The following is a 12189-nucleotide window of genomic DNA, read 5'->3' on the forward strand; positions in this document are numbered from 1 at the left end:
AGAAAATTACTTTGGACTGAGAAAAATATTAACTACTCAAACTGTTCAGTTGTTTGCAAAGCAACACCACTTCTGTACCTGCAGTACTTAATATGACTGCTCTGCCTGCTGTAAGCCAGTTCATTACTGCCCTGTAAATTCACCTCTCAATCTAAAGGTCTAATCTTAAAAAAAAAAACGTCCCTACATTTTTCAGTGTAGAACATGTCTTCACCCCTCCAAAACTTAACAGGAAACACAAACACTGATTTTTGGGTTTCAGTGACAGGTAAGCGATTTAACAACGCTGACATACCACACTCATGTGACCTGTTCTGTGGCACTGAATGTTGTCAGTCAATCCTGCTTGCAAGTACTAATCTAATTTAAGAGAAAAGGGTTTACCAGGAGGCAATCAAGGCAGACAGCAACAGACTATATTTATTAGATAAGAGCAATGAGACAGTTCCCTAAAAGCAAGCAAGCAAAGAAACCCCAACAAAACCACACTGTTAGCTCAAGAACCCTATAAAACTACTGGCTGGGCAGCTTCCTACCTAAAGATCAGAAATACAAGAAATATTTCAAACCCTGTATCTCAGGAAAAGTTAGACCATCATTCAAAGAAAGTGAAGGTGAGCAAATGAAAAGTTCTAATGAGGCCTTAAAAAATGCTGATTGCCAGTCTGATGCAGAAAACAGGTATGCTACCTAACATATGCACACTGTCTTCTCGCATTATGATCACATTCTTTCAGGTTGCAATTTAAGGACAGGAATCAGAAATGAGGAGAAAATGGCAAGTTCCCACAGTAAAACAAATTTAGAACAAATGGAAACTCATACTGTTCAATGTTATTAGATGATCTGAAAGATGAAGTGGAAGATGAAAAAATTTACTCATGTAAACCCACTCAGAACTACCAAAAATAAGCAGACTATGAACCTCTGCAAAAAGACTGCAGGCTATTAAGTAAACAGGAAAGGCAGGTGGAATTCCCTGTCAGTGACTGTGAAGTGATACACATATGGCAGTGGGGGAATTCTCTTGACACACACACAAAGGCTATTACTTCAGCAATTACGACTCCGGAACAGTACAATAAAAGTGCACTGGATCGTTCTTTTAATATATGCTTAGTGAAGTCAAAAAGAAACAAGACATTAGAGCCTCAAGAAAAGTCCAAACACTCCATTGAGAACTCAGAGTTAATGGTGTGCCTATTTTTGAAATAGCTTCTAAGGTTTCATTCTTCCTATCTGAAAAAAGGATGCAATTTAATTCAGAAACAATTTGAAAAGGTGGCAAGGGTAGTTGGACACATGTAGAAACATTTCTACAAGGACCACAGACTAGGATTCTTTGGTTTAGAGTAAGAAGCAATAAAAGGGTATACAAGCAGTCTATGGAATTGTAAAAGCCATGCATAAGGTGAAAAGGAAGCTTTCACTGACTCTCATACACAGTAAATAGCAGGCACTCAGTGTCACTGTCAAGTTGCACACCTAGAACTAATATGAGGTAGTGTTTTTTTCCGGTGCAATTAAAACATGGAACTCATTGTCATGAGGCTGTTTGGGAAATCCACTTTTTTAAAATATATTAAGAAGTGGACTAAAAGGTAGAGTGGTATCAATGACACAATAGTCCAGACAGTACATCTGATTTAGGAAGTCCCTAAACTACTGACTGCCCTAAGTAGGAAAGAGATGCCTGATGGAAGGGAACAAAAACAAACAAAAAATACCCCAAAACCCCAAAAAACTGAAACAAAAAGAAAACACCACACCCTACACTGTGCTTTATCCTCTTTGAGCAACCTCTGATAGCCATAACAAGAGACTGACCATATCATGTAGTTACATTAACTTTGATTCACAGTAATTAATAAATCATTTCACAAAGGGTGTTTGGTGGCGTTACCACGTTGTTTGTTACCACTGGCACTTTTCTTGCAGTACAAAAATGGTACACATAGAAAAATGGCAGACTTCCTGAGTGAACCAGAAATGACCACAAGGGACTACAGCTCCCAGCAAAATGGGAGCAAGAGCAAAAGAGTGAGAGAATTTAACTGAAGAAGCAGTCACTGGCTTCATGTTCAAGACCTCAGGAAATTCTCTTAACAGATCCAGAGAGATCAGAGGAACAGCTAAGCCACTAAACAAAATATACTGAATTTTCAGATATTAAACAGTTTAGGAGAATAAATAAGCCTGTCTATAAGACACATGTAATATTTACAAGCAAAATTTAAACATTAATTTAAAATTTCACTTCTTATTTTCTATCTTGACATTACCAGACGTATGGAAACAGATGCTTGTACAATCATGAAGACTCAGCAGTCTATGGTAGTAGAGAGAGTTTATGATTATTCTACTACTTAACCAGAGAGATGACAGCATTTCCCCTAAAACCGTTTATAACGTAGGGTTCTAAGAAATATATAGGAACCTCTAATGAAACACATTCCAGTAATCTTTCAACACCAGAGATGTAAAAAGCTGCTGGCACTGAAGTATCAATTCTCAAAGAGGTTGTTCTAAAAAACACTGAATCTGTGCAATAGCTTGGCAGCAAAAGAAGTGAGGACCTGAAGGCAGCAAGTATTATTCATGCAAAAATAGAACAAACACTGGCATTTCAATATTGGATCAGTATCCTCCCCCCCTTTATTTAAATATCCACAGGCAAGACAAAACGTAATGTTTTGGCTATAACCACTTTTCCCCAGACATTAGTTTTTCTTGCTCATGTATAATAAAAAAAGGCTCTTAAAACAGACAGCAGTATTAGCAGGCCAAGCTTCAGTGTATTTTTGCTGAGATTTTATTATAATTTTATTGGTAGGAGCAGTGAATGGTACTGGAAATAACTTATTAGAAAACATTAATTGAGAAAGTGACATTTTATTAAACATAATACCGCTCCTGTCATTAAATTCATACATCAGATCCTGTATTATGTTAAAATCTCTTTTATGTTTTATTATTCTTCATAAAAACGTACCAACCGTACTTCTACATACAAGATCTGGATAGTGCGCCATAAGAATGTACAAGGGACTGTTCCTGCCTGTCACAAGCAGCTCACTATGTCTGTGACTCACATCCTTAAATGAACACACAACCTAAAGTTCATAACTGAGTTAAATGAGGGTTGTGAACAGATGTATTGTTTTGCCTTTACATGTGTCTTGAAAGGCGGAGGACAAAACTTTATAAAAAAAACATGCAAAAAAATATTTTGAACCAGTGACTGGAAATAGGTGACAAGCAGAATGAGTATTAGCTCAAAGTAATTAATACCATGACTTCAAAATTACAGAAACATTCCTACAATGTGCGGGCTTACTGCAAGCTCCAAGTGCTTTCTACCAGGAACATTTCTGACTGCAGCCCTGTTGCAGACACCTTGCTGCTGAAAGTGCCTGTGCAGTTCCACATTAAGATCACTTCAATTTTACTCATCAAATGCCAAATCTTCAATAGAAATTGCAATACAGTGATACTTCTGGTAAATGCTAGCAACATCTTTGTCATTTGTTGTTCACTGACTCCTTCCAGGCTATGGATGGGAAGCTCCAGCCATGTCAAACCCTCTCTGACAACAGCCCCCAGCAGCACGCCAGGGCACCCTTTCGACATCCAACATACATTCTCTTCCAAGGCCATCACATGTTTTTGCTATAATGCCTTCTTATCATCGTTCTTTAATTAAAAAGATGTCTATTGAAAATAACTTCATGAATGAGCCGCAAACTAGTCATCCTGATTTTTGGATCGCAGTTGGAGAATCCTTACCTGAAAGTAACATTACTCTTACATTTCAAAACAAAATACATGGAAGTGACAAGTTACCTGTTGCCATTCACCTCTATCAATGGCTCCAGAGCAGTTGCTTATTTATATGCTTTTTAAGGAAGTGTTTATTAATGAAGGTATTTGCTGCTATCTGATCCCTTGGCAATGACTAACTCTACAGGGCAGGCTAGCTCCAAGGATGACTGACCCTTTTCTCATGTAACTACAGCATCATTTTAATTTCCATACACAAGAAATATAGGGTAGAACTACACAAAAGGATCTGATCTTTGAATATTTACAAGGCTTGTGTCTGTATCTAATTCTTTGCCTGGAGTCGCATTGTCAAAATACTGTAGTCACCACAAATTATTTACCCTTAAACTATACGGGAGTTTCTCTTGAGCTTTACAGATACGGGCTCTTTGATTTTGGTTAAAAGTACCCCACACAGTCATCACAGCAGCCTACGAAATTACTTTTTGCCAGCTACCCTGATTCCACAGTTGTCTAGGGAAGTGGGAAAAATCATGCATAATTCAACTACACCGAAGAAAATCTTTTTTTCTTATTGGAAGGTATTCAAGTGTGTGCTTGGCTCGAAGAATAAGAGCACACTTAGAAGGACAGGGGTCAAGACCATCTCAAATACTTAAGACTTTTCAAATAACTAGTACCTTGCTGAGTCAGGTGCAAACTGGACAGATAGCAGAGTAGTCTTAAAAACTCTTACTTATAAGCTTGCATATGCTCATACATGTAGGTTTTCTTTGTACAATGTACACATCTACTTAATTTTTTTTTAATGAGTTACTTAATATAATTCAGATTTGTAAATTAGGGCAATATTTCTAACCTTTGAACAAAGTTACCTTTAAGTGTACTTTATGAGTATCATGCTTTTGTATAAATTAATTTAGCTTATAATAACCCCTGGGACATAATCTAAGAATTCAATGGAAAAATCATTGCACTCATTAAAGATATATAGAAAATAAACATTTTGACAACATATATTTTGCACTCATCATTTGTTTTTTATCCAACCTTACGTGTTGGGGCAGCGAGCTAGAAACTGTTACTTAAACTGGAATTTGTGCCAGGAATCTAATTCACAACTTCTGAGTCAGCTCTCCCACCCTCGCTGGATCTTCAAGCCTCAAAGTAACATAGTGTGCACTTACTCTAATTAATTGCTTTTCTAGTGACTGTAGATCTCAAAAAAACCCCAAAACACAAAGCACTTTTATCACAGAGAAGGATATCTAGAGACTACCTTTTATTCTTTCTTGAGGACTGCATGTTACAAACTGCTGAAGAACAGTATCATTGCGTTGGGAAGCAGCTGCAAAGTTATGACTCCTGTCACAGGCTGATTTTTGAAAGACTCCCTGGTCTGAGCGCTCCTAAGAGAAAAACAGAACCACACATTGTAGCAAAAAATTTAAATTTTCAACAATGCAGAAGATCAGCCATCATTACAGAAGATGCACAAATACAGTGTAATGCAATGTGTTCACTGTACATTGATTCCCTTCAAATGAGAAACTTGAAAGCTATCTTCAAAATGACTGTTTTTGCTGACCATGAAATAAGACAATATCTAAGCAATAACAATCATTAAGTGACGCACAAAAACGAAGACTTTTTTTTTTTTATGACCCACAACTGGCTTCATTCAAATGCTCCATCTGGGAGGGCAGCTTGTGACATTGTCAACACAAGAACATGGGCAATGCCAATGGTATTTTTCTGCCAGCCAGCTGGTTCCCTTCTCTCAGAGACTGTGTGCATATGTTCTGATGATCACACACTAGAGCAGTTTTGCAAGTAAGGAGTTACACCAAACTCCCAAACACAGGTCTTCTGGCTAGCAGCTAAACAAACTCCTGTCACACCTCTAGTCAGCTTTTCTTTTGAGACATTTCCCACCCCCCCGTACATGCCATATCGCCTAATTTATTCTCCTGAGCAGTTGCTCAAAAGAAAAAAAGGGGGGGGGGGAGAGAAATAATCACAGTTTCTAAAACTGGGACAGACCCAGAAAGACGCTTTCTTACTCATTATTCAGGGAAAACAGAAAATCCACACAGAGGAATATTATGGCTAGTTTTCAAAATAACCTTTGTAGTTTCTGTGATTTTTCTATCTGCTTTTTAAAGGGGCATCTAACTGGCTTCTATTTTTAAAGCGCATGCTCATTGTGCCAGCAAACTTCACACTAAACATACCATTCCTTAAATTTCATAGTCACAACTGCAGAATGTATGTATCTAATGGGTACAAGTTTCTTTGTAAAATAACGCAAGAGGTTTAATGCATTAGCAAGTGATTGCCTGCAAACCAACACATAAGAAAGGACAGCGGGTTACATCACCTTGCAACCTGCCCTTCAAGCTTAATAATATTAATAATAAAAATATTAAAGATAATGAAATAATGATAAAATAATAAAAAATAATAATAAAATGGAAAAATACACCCCAGAACACAAATCAATGCTGGAATGCTCGTGATGACAATATGGCTACAAATGCAGTTTCAGTGGACAGGCAGCACATGCAACATTCTCTCCTCCTCCTCAGTGCAACATGAGCCAATTGAAAAGGCTATTTTGAACCTCTGTGCAGAAACACACACACCATACAGGCACTGACAATTATGGTGCTTCTTGTTACTGGAGATTCTTTAGTTTACATAAGATCCCCTATGTCACAAGGTCCACATTTACTACTTTCACGTGGACACTGCTAGCTAAATTAAGCCTTACAACATCTGAACTAGTACTACCTTGGAGACGTGTACCGACTGGGACAGGGAGCCTTAAAATAACAGCAACAACAAATCTGCTTTTCCAGCTCTTTGACAAATGACACAATCAATATCCTACAACTGATCAGTAACCAGCCTAATTAGAGTATCCAGCTTATAAAACATAGCTGTTATGGAAGACCTCCATTAGTGTCCTGACCAATAAAAACAATAATGCATTTCTAAACATATACTCCTACCAAGCTGAGATGCTGTATTCAGGAAGCTTTTTTGGGGAAAGGAAAGAATGGGCAACAACCCATTTCTGCTGTGGTCTCCAGACTCAAATGGAATTACAATTGAACCTAAAGACTACCCTATAAAAAATTAATTCCTGCCTAAAATGAATTTGATTCAATCAAGACCTCATTATACATTCTTCACAGGGCATGAGTCAAGATTATTTACCTCTTTCATATGTCTGGACAATAAACAAAACTATACACTTAACTACAAAAAGCAGCCTCATACTTTTATTGGGTCAATCTGATGTTTGATTAGAAGCTTTTTTTAAAAACAATTTGGCTCCTGTTAAATGAAGAAAACTTGCAGAAGCGAGCTTTATTTGAAGGTAAGCTATCTGTCTCATGCTACAAGACTGCACAATAAACGTAACCTATACTTAATAATTCTTCCTCATGGCATAATGCTATGTCACATAGAAAAGGAAAGCAAAAATACATTTTCCTTTAAAGTATTCCAGAATTACTAATGAGTATTTTTTATATTTTCCTGGCATGATTGACATCATGTGGCTTTTGCAAAGGGTCTGCCCAACAAAGTTAGAGCATAATGTTCAGTAAGTAATATACTTCTAAATCTATTTCTCAATCAATGGTGGTAGTAGAACAAATAGGAAGTTATTAGAAAATATTGAGTTAATTATACTAAAAGATAATCTGCATTCTCTTCCCGCCTCTGATATCTTGTGCGAATAACACCCACAAACATGATTGTTCTTAACGTTTTGAAAAGTTCCAGCAATGCTTGTTAGGTAAGAAGCTTGACATTTTCTCTTGAAATTCTATAATGGTATTTATTACAAGATTTTATACCACAAATACACCTGTATGTGTTTTTATTTTAAGGAACTGTACAGATGTTGAAAAACTTAAAATATTTACTCAAGGGTCAAAATTAAAACGAGGATCAGTAGTAAGGGCAGCCAGTATACACACATACAAATTAACTATGTAAAGATGAAGAATGAGTGTGCATATATGCATGCATGCATGAAGGAGAGGGAGCAAGAGAGATCATAAAACCGTTCTTTTTCAAAGTTGGAGCCTATTGGCAACCATCGATTTATATGAGGTCTAGAAAAGAGCCATTAAAATTTCTTTCTTCTCTTACTTTGTTACCTTACTTAAACAAACTTTATGCTAATCAACTCAGAAACACATCCTGAAGCAGTGGCCTTCATCTGACCAGGGAAAGTAATATATTAATTCCTTGAAGGTTAAAAAAGAAAAAAAAAAAAAAGTGGGGGGACAGGACAGGACCAGAACACATGCACAACAAGTGGAGTGAATTACTAATGACACTGAAAAAGCAAAAGTGAAGTTAAATCCAGGTCACACTAAAATATCAAGGTCTCTGATCATGACAACAAGTGAAATCAGAATTCAAATCACCTATATCCCAGCTATTGCCTTTAGAAGGTAGTAGATAGTCAAAACTACATTAATCCTAAGATAACCCTTTCCGGGACCACATTTGCTTTTGTTCTAATACCTGTCAAATAAAGTAAGAGGCAACTTTTAGCCCGGTCTCAAACAGGAACAGCAAGACCAGGGGAGATCAACCAGAAATTCTACACGTATCCTGACTCCAGGAAGGCAGGAATTCATTCTGCCAGGAGGGAGGAGCTCTCTGTGACCAAGACTTTAGCCATCATCTCTTGCATGCAAAAACACTGGGACTGGAAAGACATTTATCTAATAAATGCATTCACTGCTTCACCTCCGTCTGCACCTCTAGTCTCCGGAGAACTACCAGCTGGATCCTCCCTCGAATGTTCCCCTCCATGGACATGGAGCGTCTCAGTGTTTCCATAGCCTCATGATTTGACTTGCCCAGAAGTGACTCCCCATTTACTGCAACAAGCTGATCATTTACTCGCAAACGACCATCCTACAAGCAAAAAAATAAAACCAAAAAATGTTTTAAATAAGAATTATTAGGCAGAGAGGCAACATACAGGAAAGCAAGATGCAGACAATCAGATATTGCTTTCTAATAAGAAACAAGAGACTGCATAGTACCGGGTCTCTCAAAAGAAAAATCCTTTGTCCATTAATTGGCCATTTTTTCTTCCATTTACTAGATTTGGGGTAAAGTTCATAGGGCAATTAGAAACACAGAAGTGCATGCACAAGCTACTGTTTTTCCTGCATGTACAATTTAATTTGCATCAGTTCTACAAAGAAAACATTAAAAGGAACTTCTGCTTAGTTAAAAAGGACCCACAGCTGTTAGTATCTGCAATGCAACCATAATGGAGTACTGCAACACATTTTCCATGCATTATTATCTGCTGTTAAGGTCTGGTAAGAAACAGCTCCAAAAATTATCTATATTCTCACTAGTGTCTATGTTGTCACAATTACCATACCACCATATGGGGTAGTGTTCTCAGTTCAGGATGGTCATTAAGACTTAAGCATCCTTATTTTAATTAATGCTGTCCGTTTTTTTAACATTCCAACCTGCTGCCAATAATAAAACTAGGGCTGAGCCACATCAAGCAGCCTATGCTTTGAAAAAAGTCATTCCGTTTCATTGCCAAGGTTAACTGACATTTGTGAGCTTAATAAAATCGTGGACACTGCTATTTGGTGATTTAGGAGTCCTACTGCTGTTGTCATTATTATCTGTGATTTATTTCTTTTCATAAAAGCATGTGCCATGGACTTTTCTCTTTAACAAGAAAATAAGGTCTATTTAATTAAGAGACAAGAGTTTCTTTTAAAACTTGTCAAGTTCGCAATTATCAGGTTGGCATCAGACCTCAAAGAAGGAAGGAAAAGAATAAAAAAACTCAAGACATCCAATATAGAAGGGCAGTGAAGAAAGAATAGCAGAGAAAGAACTTGCACAGAAATACGTTGATTACTTAAAACGAATCTCATTCCTTCAAAGGTTCATTATGTACTCTTCAGAAGGCACTCGTCCGAACTGTTTACATTTCATGCATCTGAGTAATCCACAATATATATACTTTTCGATTTTTATTTCTTCCTATCACTAAGATATTCAATTAACTATTCCACTGTTGCTGCCAAGTCTAAGTCATTTGTGCTCAAGTGAGCTACAGTAGCTGTGACAAACCCAGCTTTACTAAAATGTTATTTTTGTTGGAACTTAGTATCATCATTACCATGGCAGAGTATGAATAGCTAAGGACCTGAAGAAGAACAGCATATACCAGGATCTAAAATAAACTGGGAAGGATAAGAAGATTGAAAGACAAAATTGGGAGATGACTCACTCAGTGAAGGAAAATGAAGAGAAATATAACTTTTCTCAGGAGGGTATGGAAACAAAGGATAGGAAACAGCAATGCCATTTGGAAAAGATACTGAAACCTCTCCCACCTCTCTGCTGAGTATTTCATGCCAACATAAATTACATACAGCCAAAGTAAATAGGTTAACCTCACCCCTTCTCTACATCGAAAATGATGCCATCACATGCTAAAGTTTAAGGAGAGAAGAGTTAACATTTTTGAACAGGGAATTTTATTATTTGCACATGTTGCAATTCCTTTGTGTTCTATCAAAATCGGCTGAAATGAATGGAGTCATTCACTGCAACAGGAGTTTGAGGAAAAAATATTCTCTTTTTTGTGAGTTTCTGTAACACCCTGAAAATTTTACAGGTTCTCATGTCCTTCTATTGTCCCACAGGTTATTGGATTACTTTTTTTCCTTTCTGTGGATAAACACCTATGTATAAATACCCATTAAAGCTTCCTATTAAATTGTATAAAATACGATGTCAAATGAATCTTGTCATGACTACATCTGTTGACCATGCAACTGTCCTGAACACAATGTGTATTATTACATCAAATGCTGCAGCTTCAGAAAGCTCCGAATTGGCCTGATTTTTCATTTGCCTTGTAATATTTTGGTATGAGACTTTTTATTTATTTATATTTTAATAATGTCAGTTCTTAAAGTACTTCTTTTGATGCATCTCCCTTCTTCCCATTCTGTTACGTGCTCCACTTAAATACAAAATTCAACATTTCAACTATGATCAGAGAAAAAAGGTGTGCCTGCTTTATAAATGCTGATCAACAACACTTGCTAAGTCACCTGTACAAGGTAGGCTGAACACTTTTCACACATGCTCAGGTAGAAGTTATTTCACAAAAGAACTTTTGCTATTTTAAAGACTGGGGGGGGGGTGGGTGGGGGAAATGCCAATGTTTAAAACAGTTTCCAAATACAGATTTTTTACATCACTGATGTTATGGCCTGTTTAGAAGCCTAAACTTCAGGACAATCTGCTTGGCTCAAAATAAGCTAAATGTTTCAACATATCTTTTTCTTTCATCTCTGAAAGGTAGGTTTCTTTGTGGCTTCTGAGTAGAAAAACAACATTTGGCATTTCAGCAAAACACTTTTCAAATGCCATCTCTGAAATTGCAAGTGAGTTATTCTAATAAAGGGTGAAATTACTGTTCCCTTGCTTATTCAAAAAAATTGGGTTTTTTTTCCATGGAGACTCAGAGCAAGGGGTAGAACCTACCACCACATGGCTACTGTATTCAGACAGCCAGTCACAAGACTCTTACGCTTTTTACAGTAGAGCAGGGAGATATAATGCCATGTTCTTCAGGGACTTATGTTTTTAAGCAAAGCACACCTAGTTATTTCCCGTATCACATCAATGACATCTCTCTCAGAAAGAATTCCTTGATGGCATTTATTGGAATCATCCAGTTTCCCCATCCACAGCACACAACAAGCAATGTTTATAGCAACAGCACTCAGAAGCCCCATGGAGGTTCAAGCTATACCACGTCTGATTTGAACAAATGCACGTGTAGAAAATACTCCATTACTTCTAATAATGGCTCTGCTGCATTTCAGCTGCAGTAGACAGCAAGTACCTGATCATCAGGAATGTATCACAAGTAAAAAGCCAAGAAGTCTCCAGATGAACAAGGCTGAAATCCCTGAAGTTGTGAGGAAAGATGACGCATTTAAACTCAGTCAAACGTTTTCTTCATGTGAAAGGCTCTGCACTATTACAAATATTCTTGTAACCTCTTTATGTTAGCGATAATAAAAAACAGACATTTCAAAAATTACAAAAGAAGGTTAAGAAGGGACATAATGGTTCAATCAGCAAAAGCCAGTGTTCTTATTCCTGCAGGATACATTGTTAGAACACCAACTAAGAACATTAAGGCATTTTTACTTTGTTTGGTTTTGTAGCAAGAGCAGTAAATAGGCCTTGGGTCTTACTGTAGCATGTATGATGCACGATGCATTGATATTGCCTTTTATCTTTAGCTGGGACAAAAATCATAAAGTATAGAATTAAAAGACTTCAATTTCCCCTTACTTTTTTTTTTTT

The 12189-nt window shown here is 37.0% G+C and overlaps 1 protein-coding gene across 5 annotated transcripts in view; it reads right to left on the reverse strand.

Annotated features, from left to right (window-relative positions):
• The window catches only part of PARD3B (par-3 family cell polarity regulator beta), a 413251-nt gene that overhangs the window by 190084 nt on the left and 210978 nt on the right, over positions 1-12189 (reverse strand). For 3 of the 5 annotated variants that reach the window (XM_055718426.1, XM_055718424.1, XM_055718429.1), the window contains exons 12-13: positions 8560-8730; positions 5063-5192 (exon numbers count right to left, since the gene is read on the reverse strand). In XM_055718426.1, coding sequence (XP_055574401.1) covers positions 5063-5192; positions 8560-8730 — 301 coding nt within the window. The remainder of the gene's footprint in view (positions 1-5062; positions 5193-8559; positions 8731-12189) is intronic. The other 2 variants (XM_055718425.1, XM_055718428.1) reach the window with 2 other exon arrangements.

Source organism: Falco cherrug, chromosome 8, assembly GCF_023634085.1.
Source record: "Falco cherrug isolate bFalChe1 chromosome 8, bFalChe1.pri, whole genome shotgun sequence".
In the NCBI taxonomy this organism is placed as follows: Eukaryota; Metazoa; Chordata; class Aves; order Falconiformes; family Falconidae; genus Falco; species Falco cherrug.